This window comes from Egretta garzetta, unplaced genomic scaffold, assembly GCF_000687185.1.
Source record: "Egretta garzetta isolate BGI_Z169 unplaced genomic scaffold, ASM68718v1 scaffold339, whole genome shotgun sequence".
Classification (NCBI taxonomy): Eukaryota; Metazoa; Chordata; class Aves; order Pelecaniformes; family Ardeidae; genus Egretta; species Egretta garzetta.
In genome coordinates this window covers 1,841,891-1,864,621 of record NW_009260800.1, presented here as the reverse complement: position 1 = coordinate 1,864,621, position 22,731 = coordinate 1,841,891, and the positions used below count along the sequence as shown (strand labels likewise).

At 35.7% G+C, this 22,731-nt stretch overlaps 1 protein-coding gene across 1 annotated transcript in view; it reads right to left on the bottom strand.

Annotated features, from left to right (window-relative positions):
• USH2A (usherin) overlaps positions 1 to 22,731 on the bottom strand; it is a 407,979-nt gene that overhangs the window by 334,917 nt on the left and 50,331 nt on the right. Inside the window, 4 exon segments of the mRNA XM_009646839.1 lie at positions 1,481 to 2,122; positions 5,295 to 5,490; positions 17,590 to 17,720; positions 18,514 to 18,709. Of these exon segments, the coding sequence (XP_009645134.1) occupies positions 1,481 to 2,122; positions 5,295 to 5,490; positions 17,590 to 17,720; positions 18,514 to 18,709 (1,165 nt within the window).

Sequence of the window (22,731 nt, the reverse complement as noted above, 5' to 3'; positions counted from 1 at the left end):
TAACAAAGAATATTTATATAGAAAGTTAGTTTATATAAAAAGTTAGCAATATTAAGTGTCTAAACGAGCTCACACGGGGATCAACACTAAAATGTCAGTGAAAATACCATACTGTGCTACACCAAGAGCAATACAATGTTTTTACAATGATAAGGACTTACACTTTCACCTGCAGAAGTGAAATCAGTGTTCAGCACATACATGTTTATACTTATTACATAGAAAATTTAAAAATAATTCTTACAGCTAGATTTTTTTATTTTTTTTTTAACAGGAACTATTGTGGAGGTATTCCTTTGAGTGCCGCGTAAGCTTTTCTGCAAGCCAGTCTGTTCACACTATCAATTAAACCTTTTTAAACCATTTAGTTTTGCATAAACCCTGGCCTTTCTTTTTCAAGGACAAGGGTGGTCACTGACTCGGGAAGCCTTGACATCACTCCTCTGCCGATCTCTGATTAAGTGGCTGCTGTAGAGGGTTAGCAGGTCAAATAGCACTGGAGGAGGAACTAAGAAAAACAGAACACTGCCTTATTTATTGGTATATGTACCTAAAATAATTTAAATGAAAGTATTTTTAAAAATACTTAATGGAGGTTAAGCAGCTTTTTTAACCTCTGTTCAAATTATTGAATGGCATATTAAAACCAATGGAGCTATAATGTACCTTTTAATGTGACCTGCTACTTTAATAAATTGCATATGTATTTAACTTGAACTAAACCTATCTGTTTAAGATTATTACTAAAGGTAGGTTAATATTATCTATAGTTTCACTTTACCCAGCTACTTTTTAAAACAAAAACATTAAAATGCAACTACAGAGCTTCCCACTTATAATGAGCATTTAAACGCCGTTTACAAAATTTTGAACTGATACATAGCAACCGCAGTATCACCTACTTGTAGGGCCAAAATGTAAGCAGTCCTTGTGAAAGCCAGCGCATCCTCAACACAGCAAGGTGGGCAAATGCTTCGTCAGTGGCGTGTTTGCCAGCCTCAAAGTTTAAGCAACCATCTCTGTACCTCCTGCCATGCTCAGCTTTATGCATGAAGTGCCCTTCCTGAAGAGCTTGCACTCTGCCTTCCAAATCCACATTTTTCATTACGAGGATAGCAGCTGTTCATCAAATCTGCTAGTTTACCTCTCATTCAGTGAACAGGCCATGATGATTTGTATTTTTTCTCAACATCTAGAACAACTATGCCTAACCTTAGTTTGGACCTGTTGAAACTGCAGTAATAACACAAATTATAGAACCTCTGGCAATAGAATAAATATTTGATGGTAGTCAGGACGTGAATGCTTCCTTCTCACTCACACATTTTGGAAGAAACGGAAAAATAATTAATAATGTAATTCAGAGACACGTCAAGACATGAAGATGTCTGAACACATATTAAAAACTGTAGGAACTATGATGATATCCAAACAAAGCAAAACTTACTACATCAAATAGATTGTCTTCCAATTTTCTTACCTGGCTTACACTCATTACACCTTCTCCCCTGACGCTGAGGCAAACAGACACACTGTCCAGAAACATGGTCACAAACTGTTCCTGCCAACGTGCCCAGAGCATCACAGTCACAATGCTGGCAGCCAAGGAGGTTGCCCATGCTGAGGTTGTACGTGTGAAGCATGCACTGACTGCACTGAAGGCCAGTTACACCAGTTTTGCAAGGACACTGTCCTGTTGATTTGTCACAAAGCAGAGAGCCGTTTACTGTACCTGCCTCATCACAGTTACATGGCAGACAAACAAAGGAATGATTTTCCTGTACTTTGTGGTAGCCATCTAGGCATTCATCACATTGTCTTCCTCCAATATTTGGTTTACATGCACATTGTCCTGTCTTCACGTCGCACACGGTTCCAGAAAACGACCCTGCAACGTTACATTCACAAGCCTTACAACCAGTTACATCCAGCCCATAAAAGTTGTCCACGCAGGTGTCACAGTGAAGCCCTTTCACTCGTTCTTTACAATTGCACTGCCCGGAGAGAGGGTTGCAGAATTGGTTCACTGAGCCGTGGCTGTTGCACCAACAAGGCTCACATCCATCTTCATTAGAATATCTCAGAGCTTTAAATCCAAAATTGCAACTATCACACCTAAGACCTGGAAAGAGAAAAGTTATTAATAAAAATGGCTAATATTCTTCCTCAGCGTAATTAACAGGAATGACAGGGCTGCACAAGTAAATTGAGTAACAGTGGCATCCCAAAAATCTGTTTACTTTTCCAATTTGTTTCACAAGCGAGGTGTTTCTGCTGGCTTCTCAATACAATTTAAGATACTTCTGCAAGAGATTCTCTGTAACATTTCTAAGACAAACCAGAATTAATCTCTTTGTCCCCCAGAACAGCACCTGTTGCACAATCAATGCTTACGTGAACTCTTCACCTTATATCGTAGAAATGCAATATACAGGGAATTGCACTGGGCTCCCAATCTGTCCTGATAACAGTTTTATATATTATATTAAAAAACATTAAATATACTCTAGGACAACACAAGCTAGACTAATTACAATGAATGATTTACTAAACACTACTTCAGTTTTAACGGTGATTACATTTATGTTAGTGTTTATTGTAAGCCCTTACTGAAAGCAGAAAATGTTTTCCATAATCCAAAATGAAATATTTTTATCTAAATGTATGATTTAGTTAACTCCTGCAGTACATTAAAATCTAAACTGTTTTCTTCACGCTGTAGTTTTATTAGCTTTGCTTTCAAAGTCATTGCTTGCTTTATCCCTGCCCCAAGGGATAGCATTTATATTTTAGTTTATAAAATGTACATTACAAGAAAGCAAACTAGTTTATTATATGAAAAATGCAAATTCATAGTTATGCATTTTCCCTTGCAATGGAAAAATCCTTCACTATGAAGCCATCACTTAATTGCTGCATACGGAAAAATATAAATACAATGTTCTAGCAAAATACTGTCATCATTTAAGAAAATACAAAACCATACAAAAATACATCTAGCAACTTACATGTAGAAAAATAAAACTAAAAATGGTAGGAAATGCATTATACATATGGATAAAAACTCAAAAACTCCAACAGAAGGCAAGTTCCTTTAACAGTGATGAATGACTCACCTAAGGCATATCATTTAATTTCAATAAGGAAAATAAAAAAGGACCACTATTGCTGCAAATTTTAAAAATAACTGTATTGTTAACAAGAATTATGACTCATTTTGAACTATTAAAATTGGTCTACATGGATTCATATCATATCAGTTTTAAAAATATGCGCAGTGCTTATTTGAATATGCCATACATATTCCTGACAGGTAATCTATTCCTAACGATACTGAGGAAGGCCTACAGGGCATCACATTCAATGTTAACAAGTACAGGGGAGTTAGCACGCTTGGCATTTAATTCACATTCTTCTACCTTTTTATTCTAGATGAATGACCTACTTTAATAAAATTATTGGTGCTAATGTATTTTACTGGTGATAGAATCATTAGTAAGATTTAACAGTTGTGTTACTCTAACAGTTCATGTTTCATAACACCGCAGTCCATAGTTGCATTTTTCTGTTACCATGTTTGTTTAACTAGATAAAACAGCAATAGACAGATTGCTCTAAAAACCAATTTAGAAATCCAAAGAGGAAAGCGCTTTGTTAAAGTTTGCTGCACACGTTCCAACATACAGAAGCTTATTTACAATTGGTTTGGAAAACAAAAAAGATAATCCAGTCTGGAAAGAATTAGTTCTTTATCCTGCAAACAAACACTTGCATAACTACAGCCCCCCACCATAGTTACAGATAAATTTGCAGAAAGCATAATTTACACATTTTTTGTAGTACTATTTCAGTGGAAATAAAAATAATTCTTATGGCTTTCATCAAAGGGAGAAAATATTTCAAATAATACGTAGACAACCAAATAAGTGAGAAACAGACTGTGCATTTCTCATATACCAAACTCCCACTGAGTTAAGAAAGGTTTTCACAGATGCAAACATGAAATGTAGGCAAAGAATAGATAATTAAGAATGCTCCAAGGTCCTTTTTATCTAATATAGAGTAGGTTTAAGATGCGCAGAGGTTATTTTTTACTCTTAGCACCCTTTTTATCATATGGAAAACCTAGGTACTTAGGGTTCCACAGAGGACAGAAACTGTTCAGGCTTATGTCTGTTTAGCGTTATTTTCATTATTTGTTGTTATTTTGTATTTGCTTTTGGAAATTAGAAGAAAGAAGAAACAAAGACTCACAATATTACAAATGAGTCAATATTCACAAGCCAGTGAGACTTATAAATGAACATATACTTGAATATTGCTAATACAACCCACAACCATGGTTAGCTAAGGAAAAAATAGATTGCTAATTGTGTTAATAACAAAGCAGAAAAGGATCTCTCTCTTTTTTTTGAGACATATGTATAGTATGAGACATGTACGGTTACCATGCAAGGCTCACTTTATCAGGAAATTCTCCTTGCATAATATTCCCATACATCAACATTTCAAAGTGTATTATATATACTGTGTATTTTGGGCACTTGATAAATTTTGTCCTTATGTGGCTGTGGCTCCCCTCAAATATGCTGGAAGTAATAAATTGCTATAATCAAATCTAATTTCTGAAAAATACCTGTGGGAGTAACAAACAAAAAAGCACGTCTTGTAAAAAAAATGATAAATAACACAGGAGGTAGCAGTTTATTATAATCAGCTTGGCATTGAATTACAAAATTAAAATTATGTGGCCCTTGATAACTAACCCTAGCTATGTACATGATCTGTGGAATTATGTTGACTTATTTTGCATTTCATAGGAACAGTTCAAAGAAATATAATAGAAAAAAATGGATAGATTTATCACAAAGGACCCCGTAGCACAGAATATTTTGAGAAAAAAATCCATTTATTTTGGTCTATTAAGAAAACTAGCATGGAAACGATTTGCTTAGAACTCATTAAGTATAAAACATTTTGAAAAAGCATTAATTTCCTAAAAGAAACATCTATGCAGTAAGCAAATTACATTATTTCTGTGACTTATTAGTATGGAGCTATGTAAGCTAATGTAACTATGCCGTAAAGAAACTTCTAAAGGGTTGATTAAACTAAGCTTCAAGCTGTAGTTTGATAGAATTATTAAATTAATATTTTTCCAACAGTTAATTTCATTCATTTTTATAATCTGCCTTCAGCAAAGAAGTTTACTATACTTTTCATTTAGAAATCAAGTGTGTTTTATTTCCAGAGATAACAAGAAAAATGGCTCGAAACTCTTGCATTACACATACCAATAACATTTGCTTTGCACTTGCACTGGCCTGAATTTTGGTGACAGGTAATATCTCCATTGACTGTCCCAGAGGTATTACAGTTACAGGGACTGCAGCCATCAGGGTTTGACTGTTGTAGATTGTAGAATCCTTCCTGGCACTGATTGCATTGTCTGCCAGACACATGTCTCTTACAATTACACTGGCCTCCAATCTAGAAAGATACAAAATATTATAGAATGATGAACATATCTATTTTTAGATGATACATTCATTAGCAACAAGAATGGGAGTATGAGTTGGGGAGGAGAAAACTTTAAATGGAACAGGAAAAAAAAAACCTGTGTAACACATACTTTTTTAATTTGTATTTTTTAATTGTCTCTCAAGAGAGAAAAAAAGGAGAATTATTGAACAGAGTGTAACTATTCAATTTTTAAATAGACTTTAAAAGTCCTGTTCTTTCAAGACAGAAGGAGAAAAAGAATTGAGTAAACAATGTGGCAATATTTACCATCTGCACAGGGAAAACTGCAAAGAATAATTACAAAATTGCACTGTGTAAGTGGTGACTTCTATTAAAACAGTACTTTTTTGAATCACAGTTACTGCAAAACACTATCATTTTCAAAGGTCAAGTTTTGCATTTTTTTTGTTCAGACCATATGCTTATTTATTTTAGTGAAAAAGTTAGTTAAATAAGAACAAAGCAAAGTTGAAAGATTTCCTTTCTGACTACTCATCCAAGACAAATTTTCTCTTCCTTTGCAGAAGGATGTGACCCAACAGCTCAGTATTTGAAAGTCTCTCCCCTCTTTTCTTGGTTCAGCTTGGATCCAAGTGTTCTACTTCAGTGGTGGGATTTAAAGGTCCTCTCCTACTCCCTGAATTGCCATTTGGAAGGAGCTGAGGCATCCTTTGTTATGTCTGGGCCATGATCTGGGAGTATTTGTCTGGCATCTTGTGCAAGATTAAAGGGCTCCTGGAAAGCTAGGACAACTTCAGACCTCTGAGAGCCAGAAAAAAGCCCAATCTCTATGTTCAGCACTTTCCAATACGGTGGGAAAACTGACCACAGGGAAAAGACAACGGTACAGGGACCAGGAAACAAATAGAAGGCATCATTCAATACAAAACATTGATGAGAACAGGGAGTCAATGCAACACAGGCATGCAGTAAATGTGAATTGGCAAAAGGCTTAGGATTCAAGTGTCCTGGTTTCGGCTGGGATAGAGTCAATTTTCTTCCTAATAGCTGGCATAGTGCTGTGTTTTGGATTTAGGATGAGAAGAATGTTGATACCACACTGATGTTTTACTTGTTGCTGAACAGTGCTTACACTAAGTCAAGGATTTTTCAGCTTCCCCTGCTCTGCCAGGTGCACAGCAAGGTGGTGGGGGAGAGGGGGCGCCACAGGCAGGACAGCTGACCCCAACTTGCCAAAGGGATATTGCTTACCATATGGCATCATGCTCAGTATACAAACTGGGGGGAGTTGGCCAGGGGACAGTGATCGCTGCTCAGGGACAGGCTGGGCATTGGTCAGTGGGTGGTGAGCAACTGCATTGTGACTCACTTGCTTTGTATATTCTCTTTTCATTATTATTATTCTCTGCTGTTTTATTAAACTGTCTTGTATCTCAACCTACAGGTTTTACTTTTTTCCAATTCTTCCCCCATCCCACTGGGGAGAGGGGAAGTAAGCGAGCGGCTGTGTAGTGTTAGCTGCCTGATGGGTTAAACCACAACATCAAAAAACAAAAACTAACTTTTCCAACACAAGTGTTCTGGGTAATGTAGAGATGGCAGCAAACGATTAAACTCTGTTGTAAGTAATTTTCTTTGGGTCATATATATTTTCCAGTGCAAATATTTACAAGTAGGAAAAAGTACCGTGATTCAAAACTAGTTATTCATCTACAACATCAGCAGCTGTAGTTCAATGTACTTTGCTTTTCATTAGCTACCTGAACAAAACTTACTCTAAACAGTTGTATTTTTCATCTTAAACCTCTGAGTCAGGCAAAGCTGAAACAACAGCAGAGTCCTGTAGCATTAGAGACAAAGCTACTTGGAAGTTCCACTTAAAATAAATGTTATCATCACACCCTGCAATCTACAATGAAGCTCTAAGCTTTATTAAGACAAGATAGAGTATTTCAACATCTAATAGTAAATTCTTAATGCAGAAAATACTGAATGAAAGTTAGAGAAGCATGTATTCCTACCCCTTCCTCATAAAAAGTATTCTGTAATCCAATAAAACCTCTTCAATATGCTTTCATGATAGACAACTATTACTGATGTACCAGTCACCTTTTTCAGGAAGATGAAGATATTAAAAAGGCAATAAAACAATATTTTATAAACAAAAGGCAAGACAACCGCAAGTACAAAAAGGTAAGAGTTAAGAGAACACAATAGAAGAAAACCCAGCAACAAGGATTTTCAAGTTATTCCCTTTTAGACTGGATACGATCTAGTTATTTAATTTATTATAAGAGACCTAGTCATGCATCACAGCCATTCATCAGTGAACTCACATGTGAAAAGCAACTCTGAGTTTAATCCTAAATGAAGAAAAATACCTAGTTTAATACATAACCGTAAAAGAAACATTTTGTGTTAGTGATCATAGCATACTCAGATTACACAATAGCAAGTATTATATAAAGATACCATATTAGCACTCAATAAACTTATAATTCATACCCCAAAATACTTTAAAGCTACTCCAAAAGCCACCACATGAAGGAAAGCATTACATGCAGCCATCTTCAAAAAGTAGAAATCAGATCAAAATAAGGAAATTAAATAAGAGAGGATAACCACCACCAAATTTTAAAAACAGAATAAGGCAATTAAAAAATCAGCTTTTAACAAGGAACATGCTTAAGGCATGAAGGAAAAAAGAAACATTTTTCAAATGTCAGAAACAAAGAAAAGACTACCAGAGAATCAGTGAGGGCAATAAATAAGTGGTTTAGCAGATTCAGATTGGACATCAGAACTTCTCACTAAGAGGGAAAGTGCAGCATCAATAACAGGTTGGCCAGAGGGAATGTGGTATCTCTGTCCCCAGAGGTATCAAGACTGATCAAGACAAAATCATGACTGACTGGATCTAGCACTGACAACAGTCCTACTTTGAGCTGGAGCAGATGACCAACTAATACTGCTATGAATCCATGCAGCATTCAGGAAAGACAGAACCACAACAGAGATTGCAAAGAGTATTTCACAGCTGTTGACTATGAAAGAGGTGTTACCATTCTATATTAGGAATGATTTTCAAGACTGGTTTCAAACCAAAATGTCAGAAAGAAAAGATTTTAGCAAAATCTCATCTGTTGAAAAGTGACTACACATGAGTCAAGATGAACTGAAATGTAAAATTACTGAGTTATTAATTGCTTAGATCAACCTCAGTAAAAGAGGAATAAAATTATAAAAGTTACATCAATCTCCTTAAAAGGCTGTAAGGAAGCCTCTAAGATCCACAGACTAGCAGCCTTTTTCTGTACAGAGTGAATTAATAGAAATGAAAACATGAATTTGATATATTGGAAAAGACTGGTACTTCTTTTGCAAAGAAAAATCATGCTTCATGATTCTAATGCATTTCTTTAAGTCAGAAACATCTGGAAATGTAGCATATACTGAATGAAATGGATGATCAAAAAGTCAAATTAATTTCTACATCAAGAAGTACAAACTTAACGCCTGGGGAAAACCAATGCTGACTATAGGTAGACAGTGATGAGTCCAAAATTAGCTATTATCACTCAAGAAAGGAGCCATTAAAGCTGCTCCATTCCCCCTAAAAATCATTTGAAAGCTCTGAGGCAGTTAAAAAGGCAATAGGAATACTGGAATTATTAGGAAAGAAACTGAAAATTATACAGAAAATGTCATTCTGTCATAAAAATCCATTGTGTATCAACATTTTGCACAAGTTGCATATATGGTTACCCTCTCTAAAATAAAAGAGGTTGCAGAGTGAGTAGAATAAGCAAAGATACAAATGAAAAGAGACTAAAAAAAGACTTCAGTTTGGAAAGAGATGACTAAGGTGAAGGGAATAGATGTCTAAAATCATGAATGGCTTACAGAATTAATATTCATTATTTCTCACAATATAAGGAGAGAACATCCAGGAAATTATCAGCAAGCAAACTTAAGAATGAAAAGAATGAAAAAATACTTTTTCTATACACTTGAAGTACATTAAAAAAAATTAGTTATATTCATTCCATATGTGGACACCAAACATGACAACTCAGATGAAACCCCTGAGTTCAGCTCAGGTAGTCCCAAAACCATAAATAATTGGAATCTAGAGAATTATATCACAGAAGGATCATGCTGCTTCTAGTTTCTGGTAACTATCAGAGAGGATAACGTGCTAGATGAAAGTCTCATTTCATCCAGTATGGCTGTTCTTATCATAAATGCATGGAAACCCAAATCTAATCGTGAGCAGATGGTAGCCATTTCCTGTTGCAACAAGTGAAACGTGTAGATTACGAGTACTGAGAGAAGCAAAGAACACCAGTATTTTCAGCATAATTTTAAGTGTCAAGCTATTAAAAGAAGAGGTAATTTCCGTCCCATTCAGTTGCAGTTGTCCACAAACTTTCTCTTAATAGGGTAAAAAATTATGCCAGAAGAATAAATATAACTCTTCAGAATGAGGTAGAAATACGTGACCAACTCAAGAATATAATTCAAATTTTCTCCAGGAACCAGCCAGTGAAACCATTTCGAGATCTCCCTATATAAATTTCCTCCTATCTTGCTGTCACTTAGAAAAAAGAGCTTTCCATCTGTAATCAATGCATGTGGCAACTGGTTTCCTGGTTCTAAAAAGAGTGGAAGTCTTTCATGGCAGTTAGAAGAAGGTATAGAAAACTAAAGTTTTTGTTAGAGAGGGAGGCTTATCAGATTGCTTCTTACTAGATCTGAAAATAGGTTTCTATGTACCAGATTGGAGGATCTGTAAATATACCACTGACATTCTTATATTACACTGATTTCAAAGTCTTGTGAAAAAAGTCAAGCAGAAAAAAGATTCTATAGGCAAGACAAAAAGGAACCTCTAATCGTATTCGCAAATGACTATTTTGTTTTTGTGTTTGCTGTAAGCGAGTAGAAACTCTCCATTCTGCCTCTTCAGCCTTTTTCTGTCAATGTGGGATATCAAGATGAAAGATATCTATTGAAGTTTAGCTTCCAAAATACAGAGTAACAAATTAAATTATGTAACTCCATTTTAATCCTGCCTTCTATAGTAAGCATGGCATTGTAAGACATGAATATCATCTAAAGCAAATATGCCACTGCAGTGTACCCCATATTAGACAGGTTTTATTCTTCATATACTGCATACACTTCAAGTAGCCGTGCAGAATTTTAGAGAAAAAGTTGAGAAATAGGGTCCAGATAAAAATAGTAGATGGAGGGGGAAAAAAGTAGTTAAAGTATTTGTAACTCTGGGAAGGTTTGTAGGGTTACATAATTGCCTGCCCTGGATGCTAAGCTCTTCAATATTTTCAGTAGCAGACTCTGAAGACAGAGGAGAGAATCACAGATCGCCCCAGCTCAGGATGCACAGCCAGCACCATCATGACCCCAAGGGCACTAACCAGCTTTAATGGCCCTGAGCAGCCTCACCTGGGCCTTCACTCACACCGTCTGCTCACAGCCCAGGAGCTCCAGATAAGCTCCAGTCTGGGTATCCACACCTTACCTAGGCTATGCTGCAGTTGTGCCTGTCCCCTGCCTCCTGGAGGGATCCCTTGGACTTAGGCTGCAGCCATGTCTTCAGCCTCATCTCCTGCTGGCTCCAGCCTGGACTCCCTGGATGGACCCTGAACCTGATTTTTTGCCTTGTCTGGGGTTGTCAGTGGACTCTGTTATGAGCACTTGGCCATGTTTTGATGCCTGGGGACTGTGCTCAGGTCAGGGTGGGCACTGCTGTGCTGGGATCACCCTCAGCAGGTTGATTTTCAACATCACTTCTACTCTTCACGCAAATATTCTAAGATCAGTAAAAGTGAACTAAATGTAGAAGTTCAAAACACAACACATAGCAAAGAGACATCAAAAGTGAAGTAAAGAAAACTTGTGAAGAAACAATAATGCAGAAAATAACCTGGAAGTGATATTGGGCCTCCACAAATTAGATATGAACAATATGATACCACTTAAGAAAAGGTAAATGTTATTCTGTGATGTACTAAAAAGGAATCTCATCTTTAAGACGTGAGAAGGAAAGGTAAGGCTTCAGCTCAAATAGTTGAAGGGTACAACACAAATTAGAAAGAGTACAGTAAAAGGCAATAAAAAATAGTTCTAAAGAACTAGAATTTTAGCTAAAAGAGAAAAGCAAAATTAAGGTACATATGCATTCTCAGGTTCATAGGAAAATTGGCTCCTGCATGAATTTAGGAAAGAAACTAATAACTGGGCTTAATTTGGTGAAAATCTGCTTTAAAAAATGGGAAATAAAGAAAATGAATACCTTTAATTTCTCTGTACAGAGAAGCATCAAAATAAACCAGAAGCACTGTGAAATGCTTGGCAATGGATACTGTTACAAAGAAGTTGTACAAGCTGACAAATGTTTATAATGCTGCAGAAATAGATGTACCCCAGGTTATAATATGGAAATCTACAGCAAAATGGGTAGAACAAGGCATTTCTATAACTACATAAAAATCTAAGTGAATAATGAAGCAAAGTCATTGTTGCTGTTATTACTATTATTATTTCTGTAAATCTAGCTTACTCTGGAAATAATGGTATAATTGAGAATACTGCTAGCAATTAATATGTAAAGATTTTATTAACCAGGATTTCACCAGTTGTGTATTGGAGATATTACTGAACATTCTCCTCCTCCCCCCGATCCAAATGCTACCTGTCATTTAAAGAAATAGACTTTAATTACGCTGGTTACAGAAGAGCAGAAAGCAATCTGTTCTCCTGTTGTCTATGCCTGAGAGGCCTGGTTCTGACCCAAACAGTAAGCAGACAGAAATAGCCTCTCTATTAATATGACCATCTTGGTACTAAATCACCTTGGAAAATATCTGCCTAGAGTGTTCACTACAAAAATGAGACTAGCAGAGCATTACTACCAAGCAGTGGCGTATCTCGGGACAAAAACAATTGTAATTATCAATTGTTATTCGATACAGAAAATCACTGGCATGTACCTCTTGTGTCATTTAATAATTTACGTATGAAATACACATTAGCCCCATATCCTTGAATGTAAACAGTTATAAAAAGTATGCAAGCAATTTCCTCTTGCACAAATCACAGCTACGGTATCATTGTCCTTAATCAGGAAGCAGATTACCTGAGATTTCTGAATTTTAGATACATTGAGCAGTTCACACTGCTTTAGACTGTAGTGATACCACTCTAATTGGGGAACTCTTCAACTCAGCACATCTAGGATCACAAATTCAAAGAGGAGCCTGTTCAGGAACTGTCCCAGTGAACAGTTACTAAACTGATATAAGGACTTAAGAAGAGATTTACGTATCCAGGACAAAGGGCGACATATTCCAAAGAATTATCTTAATTATTGTTTAGGGTACAGCAAACTATTTAGCCATAGTGCTCATCTAGTAGATATTTAACACGCACATATCATGGTCTCAGAAATATATTTTCTGACTACTTAAAATCGTGTTGACCATATGTATTCGTAAAGTATAAAATGGAATTTGCTGGGGAAAAAAAAAAAAACGAAACAGCTAGCCTAAGCCTTTCTGAAAGTTAAAAACATCTTTTTCTCCTTGGAGATCCCTATAATATCAAATAGCTATTCTTTGGTGTCTGTAACAGAAAAAACATGCTACCAGAAATGTAATCAGAAAGTCTCTCCAGTTCTGGAGAACAAATACAAGATGTGGCTTCACGTTAGTAAATAAAAACCCAAAGCTGATGCTTTCTAAGTTTCTTTTACCAAAGTTAACTTCTGATCTTGAAGCCCAAAACACATGATAAAAAAAAAACCTTTTCTGATTGGCTGAGTCATTACTAATTTCAATTATTTACTCTCTACCAGGATAGAAGCACCTTCCCTTGACCAGCTAGTAATGCCCTAAAACTTACATTTTAAGACCCCTGGCTATATTTAGTTCCTGCATTAAATTCTTTCTGTTCACCCTGCCATTGCTGGCTTTGCAATTCATTGGTACCAATCTCAATGTTCTGCCTTTTTGATATAAATGCTAATCATATACTTCATATACTACCATCTTACTTCATGCAAATCTGGCAAGGACCCCCGCATGTAGCTGACTGCAATCTCAGGAATTGGGAGGGGGGAGCAAGGGGGTTGAGGACTTCTATTTTCTTTTCCTTTTCTTCAGTTCAGGAAATGAGAACGGTAAGGTGTGCTGGCTCACACACATAGGTTAATGATCTGACCACCAAATACCTGAGAGTATTCTCAGTATGTCAGCTTTGGGAACTGAAAATTGAATAAGCAGCAATAATGAAGTTCCTTTTCACTCCCCTGCTATCTCTTCTTGTCATTGCATATGATGACTTTCAAAAGTCAGTAGCTTTCTACTACTTCTGCTCAAAATGTAAAATGAGGTGTTTACCCTCTGCCCATGACACTCCAAAGGGTGGGAGTGGAACAAATCCCCAAAATAACTTGACAAACTATCACTGAAAACCAGCATTTCCATGGTACGAAACCAATCAGAAAGGAAGCCACAGAATTATTTAACATAAAAAGCTCATTTCCCTTCACTTTAGCAATAAGATTAAAGGCCTTCCCTGAAGAGAAATCCAGGATTCAAAATACATACAGTGCCTTATAACTTGATTTTTTTATGGACTCCACTATGCACAAGCTTTTCATTGACATGTTTGCATCCTTTATATTCCTTATTCTATTTGATATATCTGTTGACTGAAATGCCCTTAATTAACTTCTTTATCTATGTTCTTTCCCTTGTAACACACATTTCAGTTATTTATTTATTGTCAATCACAATAAATGGGTTGAAAACTCTGTACGTGGAAAAATGAGAACAGGGGAATGCTCATTCTAATTTTAGATCAAAGAATTTATCAACTCAGAAGTGAAATTATCAGAAATAAAGATTCTACTTTGGTTTAAAATACATAGAATATTCACAGCTATTGGCTAGAAAAAAATTCAAAAGAGCAATATGTAGGGAGTGTACAGAAAGGTGTAATCTGAAGCCTGTTCAAAAGCTTACTTGGTAACACTGGAATCGGTTTTCATTTGATTCCTCAGACAAAACAGTAACTAACATTTTGTTCATCTTCATGCCTTAGAGTTTTCTTGCAACGCAAGACAATACAGCTGCCATCCTGACAGAAGGTGATCAAGTCTTTGCAACTCTGAACAACATCCTCTGCAGTAAAGCACAGCTTCTTCGCACCAATAAATATATGATATGTATTTATTTGCATGTTAAGAGTAAATTTTTAAAAATCAACAAAACCTGAGTAAAGATGCCTAAATCCTCTGAGACCAGAATGGTACTTCCAAATACTAGGTAGAAGCAATAGCAGCACTTTCAGCTTTGCCTAGAAACAAATGCTGTGGAAGAGAGTGCTTTTTTCACACCATTATATATGGCATATTATAATAGAATCATGAAAGGACTACGAACCGCTGTGCCTGATTGAATATGTAAGCATTTGTAGAGCAGTCTGGGTAAAAAGCAGCACAAGAAAATGAGTCAAGGATTGCGGAAAGGGCCAGAAGAAATTAATATCCAGCTCTCCATACAGAGCAAGAATGATCACATCAGCAGTATTCTGGCAGAAATTTCTCATGTGTGAATGGTTAGGAAGAAAGTAAGAAGACAGCCAATTCTTCTTTCAGTCTGAAAAACTCAGGCACCTCAAATAATTCATCTGGACTTTCTGATTGTTTGAAATCTTTTGTGACAAATGTTCACAAAGAGGATGAGACCAATGCGTACATTTTCTACAGTGATTAGATGTCAATAGCCAGCACAGAAGTGGACAAATTTTATCAGGCTGTATCAATTCTCTCTCTTGTATCCACCAGTCTCAAGGGAAGATCTCCCTCTGCAAAAAAAGGTCTAATGAACTGCTCATGGATGCACTGCAACACCACTCCTCTAAAATTCCACTCATTACTATAAGCCACAAAGTTATATTTTGAAGTTTTTAATATGTTAGTTCACACTTCAAAATACAAATGAAGTTACCAATCTGTAAGTGGGCATGATCTACAGATGTACAAGAACTGAGTGCCTATGCAAAGGAGAACGCTACACACCTACATGCCTTTCTCACCAAGAGTAGAGTGAAATAGGTGAACAGAACAGGCATAAAGTTTTCATTATCGGTCCAAAGAACTGAGATGGGAGTAACCATGTTACAGTAAGCTCTTCTACCCATCCTGTAAACACTCTACTTTACTAACACTTCATTTGATGAGTAAATAGTCTTTCTGTGTGATTCAATAGATTAATTTGTGATACAATGGATTAATTTTGGAACTCTATCTCTTGGAACTTAGTAACACAACTGGCACTTTGTGGAAAGAAAAAAAAAACTTTATGAACTTCAGAAAATGGTAAATTATGCAGTAAAAGTGTATTCTGCCCGATTTTTGTCATACTTCCTTGAAAATTATCATTGTGACGTGACAATTAATTTTCATGAGTAGAGTCCTTATTCCTTATGATTCCATCTTCCACAGGTCAAATTTGGAAACACTTCCTTCAATGATGCCTTCCTATTTCATGTAATTCATTTCAGCCTTTAGTCCCTAGTCTTATTAATCTATTCTTTAATGCCTCTTAATCATTTCTCCCTGCTCTGCTTCTACTGCAGCAGTCAACTGATGCTTTATTGAGCAATACAGTCTCCCCCATTTTTCCCATTTTATCTCCACATTCATACTTTCATAGTCAAGCTTCATCAACATTCTTGTATATTTCACTGTAAAGCAGTGATTTCTGTAAACTACTCTTCCTCCGATTATTTATAACAGCTAAAGTCGTTCTAGGTTAACATTTCACCACAAACCATGGACATGCAAATCAGCGTTTGCTTTCATTTTTCCTATACCTTAAAAAAGTAGTCCTAACATAATATCTGTGTTTTTCAAGTTTTTATTTATATGATGCTGGCAAAAAGTATAATCTTCAGAAGATAAGATTATAAATCAATTTTTATTTGTACTACAGGGGATTATTTTTAAAAACACATTGTGCTAAATTTGCATATCACTCAGCATGTGCACCAATGTGCAAGTCCTGTGAAGGTGCCCCAAGTCAAACTGGGCATGTATTTTTACCACTTTAGAGCCAAAGATGAAAATACAACAGGATCCACAAGAGCTTACTGTTAAATAAAATGCAATCGCAAGAGACATCATATGAAAAATTCTAGATATTGTTTTATGAAAAAAGTTCAGAAAAAAGAAGAGATGGGAAATGTGGCAACAAGCTGAAGAAGCTCTACCTCAATTCCGTGTAGAACAAGTTCTACCTTTAAAATGTTTTCCAAATACCTTTCAGACAAAGAAGCTATTTCTTCCCTCTTCCTAACAAAATTTGGATTTTGGCAATGGACAGGACATATGTGAATAGGACATGAACCACAATATATCTTTAGTATATGTTCAAGACTTCAGTCATTTCCTACTTTTTTTCTGACATGCATATTTCGAAAGTTGATTTTATTTTTTTTTTTATTGGACTAAGTCTTGCATGTCAATGAGGTCCATAGGCTTAAAAAGCATAGCTGTTGGTGTTCTCTCTTCAGCATAACTTTGTGGCATTTTTTTTTTTAAATGGACTTTATGAATTAAAAGGGAGATCAATCCTTGCCTCATTACAGGGATAACCGACTTAATTTTAGTTACATTTCAGGCTCAACTTACTGCCTGAATTTTCAAAACCTCTTCGTAATTTTAAGACAGTGTCAGAACCTTCAAAAACATTCAACACCTGGATGTTTTAACATTATTGATTGCACAGGTACCCGTTAGTATCCCAAAACTACTCTTCATTTCTGAAAATTCATACAGCATCTTTTATGTCTGTTGCTGATCTAGACGAAGAACTCTTCAACAGTACATCTCAAATTGCTTTCTGTGTTTTCTTGGCTTTCAGTCTCTGATGTAAGTCAATTATCATTTTGAAAAGGCTGAACACTTAAGCATTTTTTATAAAGTAGTTACCATCTAAATACCCTTTGTAAAATCTTACTGCTGTCTACCCATCTGATTAAAATGTTTTGTCATTTTTCTGTATTGAGGCTACTTACATTATCACACAGGAGGCTCTTATTTTTGGTGCCTGTTGCATAACAGTCACAGGGTTTGCAAACATTGATGGCTGAAAGATCTGCACCTGCTTGTCTGTAATGGAAATCCTTGCACAGCTCACAGTTCCTTCCTGCATGAAAGAAAGGTTATGCATTATGGCTTCCAATTCATTAAAATTAGCTGTATAATTCAAAATTAAAGACTCTATTCCTTTGAGAGAATTCTATAATTTTCAGGACGTCCATTTTAATGCACCTTTCATCTCTACCTGCCAATTTAGTGATCCAGAGCATATGAAACAATGAACCTGTTACAAACTATGTTTTACTCCATTAAACTTCCATCTGTTATATAATACCACACTTATATAAAAGCTGTGCCATGCAAATGCCTATACATTTTTTGGAAAAATTATCATTGAACCTGAAACTTTTCTTTTTTCCCCTTTACTAAACAAAGCCAAGAAAACTGAAATAGAACTGTTAAAAAAAGTATTCAAATATACTACTTACACAGAATAGAAACCTTTACTCAATAAGCAAGAAATTTACATTAGAGCAAAATTTGACAACATTTTAAATTTGTTATCTGTTAAACTAGTTCAATTAGAAAGACGATATTCTGGATTTAATGCTCTAGCACATGTAATGGAAACAGCTTTGAAACTATATGTGCTAATTATTTATTAGAATGTGTTTTGCACAGAAGATTTTATACAAGATTGGATCAAATTTTGGCAGTATTTTCCTGTAGTTTAAGTATTGACACAATTGTAATTACTACACTATCTGGACAGTTTAAAAATAGATATACATAAGAATCTATTGGAATGTCAGTCATTGAGCATTACTAATTCAGCTGACAGTGACTTTTTCAGCCAAGAAGTAACTGTAAAACAGTCTGTTCTCTTTTGTGTGACTTACCAGCTGTGTTGTGTTGACAGTTGTCACATACTCCACCACTGCCTCTGTAGTGTTCCTGAGGAAAAGGGTCCATTGCTAAATCATAGTGGCAGCTTACTGCATGGCTGTAACACTGACAAGGTTTGCAATTATAGGCAAAAACTTGGTCACCTGGATGAAAAGGCTTGTCATTGTACAATGGCAAACAGCGATCACACTGAAATCAAAAAAAAAAAAAAAAAAAAAAAAAAAAAAAGAGAAAATATTATTTCTTTACCTTACAAGGACACTATTATATTCTGTATCCATGTTCCATTCTATGTGTTTTCCCCCATTTCAATATTAAAAATATTGCTTTTAGACAAGAAGTGAGAAAGTATATATGTTTTATAGGATATAAGCATATAGGGGATTAAGAAAACCACTCTTTTAAAAAACAAAAAAATCCTTTTAAGTTACTTTGACAACAGATTGAAATCAAGGAAGGTGGGTAGAAAAATAAAGTTTTAAGTATTTGCATACATAACACAGGCTAACATCCTGAGATTCAGATTTAGTAAACCTCTAAAGATGCAAAATGTGTTTGAGGCACAGAAGATATATTCGCCTAACGCACTCATCTGGACACATTTTAAACAATGTCTGTTATTGTAGTTTATAGTATTGTAGTAACTGTAGTTTGTACCGTTACCATTTGAACTTCTGAGTGAAACAAAAGGCCTCCTATGGCCAAATATGTGATGTTATACAGAGTATCTGAAATATCAGCACTTCCTAATGTGTATTTATCTCATGAAATTTTCAAAAAAGAAATTTTAAACAAAAAAGCAAACTTCTACACATATTCAACTGTCTTTAAATACAACACCAATGCAATACTAGGATACCAGGTACACTGTTCAAATAAATACCTAAACAAACTATTTTGTTTTCTTCAATTCTTTTTAAAGGTATTAGTTACAGAGACTAATGATATCCCAAGTACTTAAATTAGCTTAAATCCAAACCAGTAAAAATATTTTTTAAGTAGTTCAGGACCACCTGAGAAGCTCATTTTTTATTTGGATGAACTCACAATATTACCCTCTAAGTAGTGCTTTGTGAATAATGTGAAGTTGGAATAATCTTCAGTTCATAATAGACTCTACAAAACTTCAAGAAGAAAATTTATTGTGCCTACTGGTTCATCAAGAACTAAAACCAAATTGGATTTCTTAAAGTTAATGAATGGATCACATTTTGGACAACTGCATTCTCTTTATGATGAACAATCCAACTAGTTTTTACGAAATTGGCTCAAAGAATGGTATATGTTGGCACCAGAGAGATGTTTGTTTAGAAAAACTATTTTAATTTAAATGACATTAATAAAAGTCCATTCCCAAAATACTGGTGCTTTGCTGGATCTAAGAAACAAAATATATTGCAATTATAATTTCCATCTTTCAGAAGGAATTTAAATGCTTCAAAATAAGTTTTTTTTCTGTAAAGTATTTGGGCAACTTTTTTCTTCTTAAGTTCCAGATGTGTGGTCATCTTTCTCCATGTCTACTATTCCAAGTACTATTATAATTATTTATGCCCAGTGTGCCTACATCACCTATACATTGATCATTAGGAAACTATATTGAAGTTTCTAAACTGTTTCACTCACAGCTGATGCTGGGAAAGCATCAAATGTGGGTAAAATAAGAAACTGAATTAGAACACACAAGACTAAGATAATCCAGGAATTGTAGAGCAGTCACAACTCATAACAAAAGGAACTTGGGAGAGAAAATGAAAGCACAAGAATTTGTCTGCTAAAATTTAGTTTTAATAAATGAAATCAACAGTAAGAGATAAGATAACAATAGCCACTGCATCTTTTTGCAATCTGTTAAAAACAAAATAATAAAAAAACACACCACCACAGTGAGAGAAAAAGGACATTTCAGGATGAAAATCAGCAGGGCTTCACTTGAGAACTTAAACTCTGACCTTTGTTTATCAGAAGAATCGCTGCCTAATTGTTGTTAGCCCAGTTTAAGTACACTGAGCGGAACGCCTTGACCATAACTGTTACACAAGTTACACAGCTTAAGCTTATTCAAGGCCTTCCCTCATTCACATCCATCTTTCCTCTCTCTAGTCACTCCTTTTGTCCCTATGTGGAGGAAAATCAGCATTACGCAGTGCCAACAACATGATACAAGAATGTTCATTCAGGCATTGCACAACTTGGGAAGTACAAGAAATAAAACCAAGCTCCCAGCCAAACCACCCCACTGATGCAGCTTCCTCCTTGCAGCATGTCTATGGAAACATATCCTCCTTGAAAGGAAAACAGTACAGGAATAGCTACAACCTGCCAGCCCTAAATTTCCATTTGTGCATGGCCAGCCACATAGCAGCTGAGAGCATTCGTCATTTCATTTCAGATTTAAGCTTAGATCAGTTACTTAGGCACACCTGTGCTTGCACCTATTGTTAAATGACACACAAGCATTAAGGAGTAAAAGAGAAAAAGATGCCATTTGATTACATAGCACAGGCCCTCTTTGAACTACCATGTCTCTTGTTCTGTGACTTTTCAAACTTTGACAAATCTTTTTAAAAACCTTGGCAAAAAAGTAGTCACTCAAAAGCTGGCAATGACTGTGAAACAATTGTTGTTCTAGCACTTGTCACACCTGCATGCGTTAAAAGTATGCACTGGACCCCCACGTCATCCTGCTGAGTTTGTCACAACTTTATTAGGTTAAGAATTATGGCTAACTGTACTAACTAAATACAGTTAAATCGACCTGCTTTGTTTAACTTCCACTTTTGGTAGCATGATGATGTACATATGGCAATCTTCAGGTCTTCATTCACCAAATGTAAACTCTGCATTTCCCCAAAGCGCAGTTGTTGAGATTTTTCAAAGGTATTGAGAGATTCAGGTTTCAATTCTTGGCTACCACATGTAAAACAGATAGGTAGCTTCCCAAAAAGCCTTTGACAAATCTAAACAAGGTCTAGTGGTAGATTTACAAAGAATGTCAATTCTTGACAAAACAAGCCTTTCTCCATAACTGCATAACTCCAGAAACCTGCATATGTCCTTACTTTCAGTTACATCTAGGCCCTTCATCAAACCCGTTAAAAATATGCCTTTCCCTATGGACAACAACAAACATGTCCTCTTGATAGATAGTATCTGAACTGCTCACCTTCTGTTAAAAGAGTTTTCTGAGAAAACATTACATGGAGCCAGATGGTCAAAATACCTAGCTCATCTTGGTCCACTTCATTAGTCTAAAATTATGATTAAAAACTTATTTCCAATAATGAATTCAGGATTTGTTTTACTAAGATTATTAAAAACTTACCTTCTCAAAATTCCTGAATCCAGCACACTTATGAAAAGTGTCACCAGTGACTTCAGCCTAAGCCTTTATGTGCCAAGTTCCTTATTAGTCACTAAGAATGCTGAGGACAGGGCCTCTGAAGAAACACTCAAATATTCAGAGGAATACTTCAGAAGGCGACAGTAATAATACCTTAGGACTTGCAACAAGTCATGATCAACTAGAACCTTCTACTCCAGCACTCCCTCTGCTTGCCTCTGGGTGGAATCCTTTTTTTTTTTTAATGTTATGTTGCATAGAATTTATTCCTTTTTTCTTTTCCTAGACTCCCATGTCACCCATCAGTCAAAGTTCAGCTGCAATAACCAGTGTACATACACACCTATAATACTTATATGTATGCTGCTATAACATACATATGTCATTAACAGTACACAGATTTAAAAATCTGCTGAAGTAATATCAAGATTAGAGCACCACCTTCTTGGGCATTTTGAAATGGTCTCTTGGTCTTTGAAAAACTCTATTACGTGTGTCGCCTAACCATGTTTGCTTATGCTGCCCTATAAGCATTGACTATAAGAAGATAGTTAATCACACACTACTTTTTTCCCTCCTACAAGATCCCAGTCTGTACCCAAATGGACAGTATGTTTTCACTCCATTTAGCTTCATTAGCCAAATAAATACAGCTTCTAGACAGTATCTATTCCAGCGTAGCTTAGCCCCACTCTGAAGACAGTCACCTTAATTTCCCCAAGGCTTTTCCTCAGCACCCTCACTATAGCATTTGACTATCAAGACCACACGTTAGCAGAGCTTTGAACCATCTCTGTCTCTTATGAACTCCCCAAAGACCAAAGAGCTTTTAAACTCAAAGGGCAGGTTTTATAAGGGAAAAAAAAAA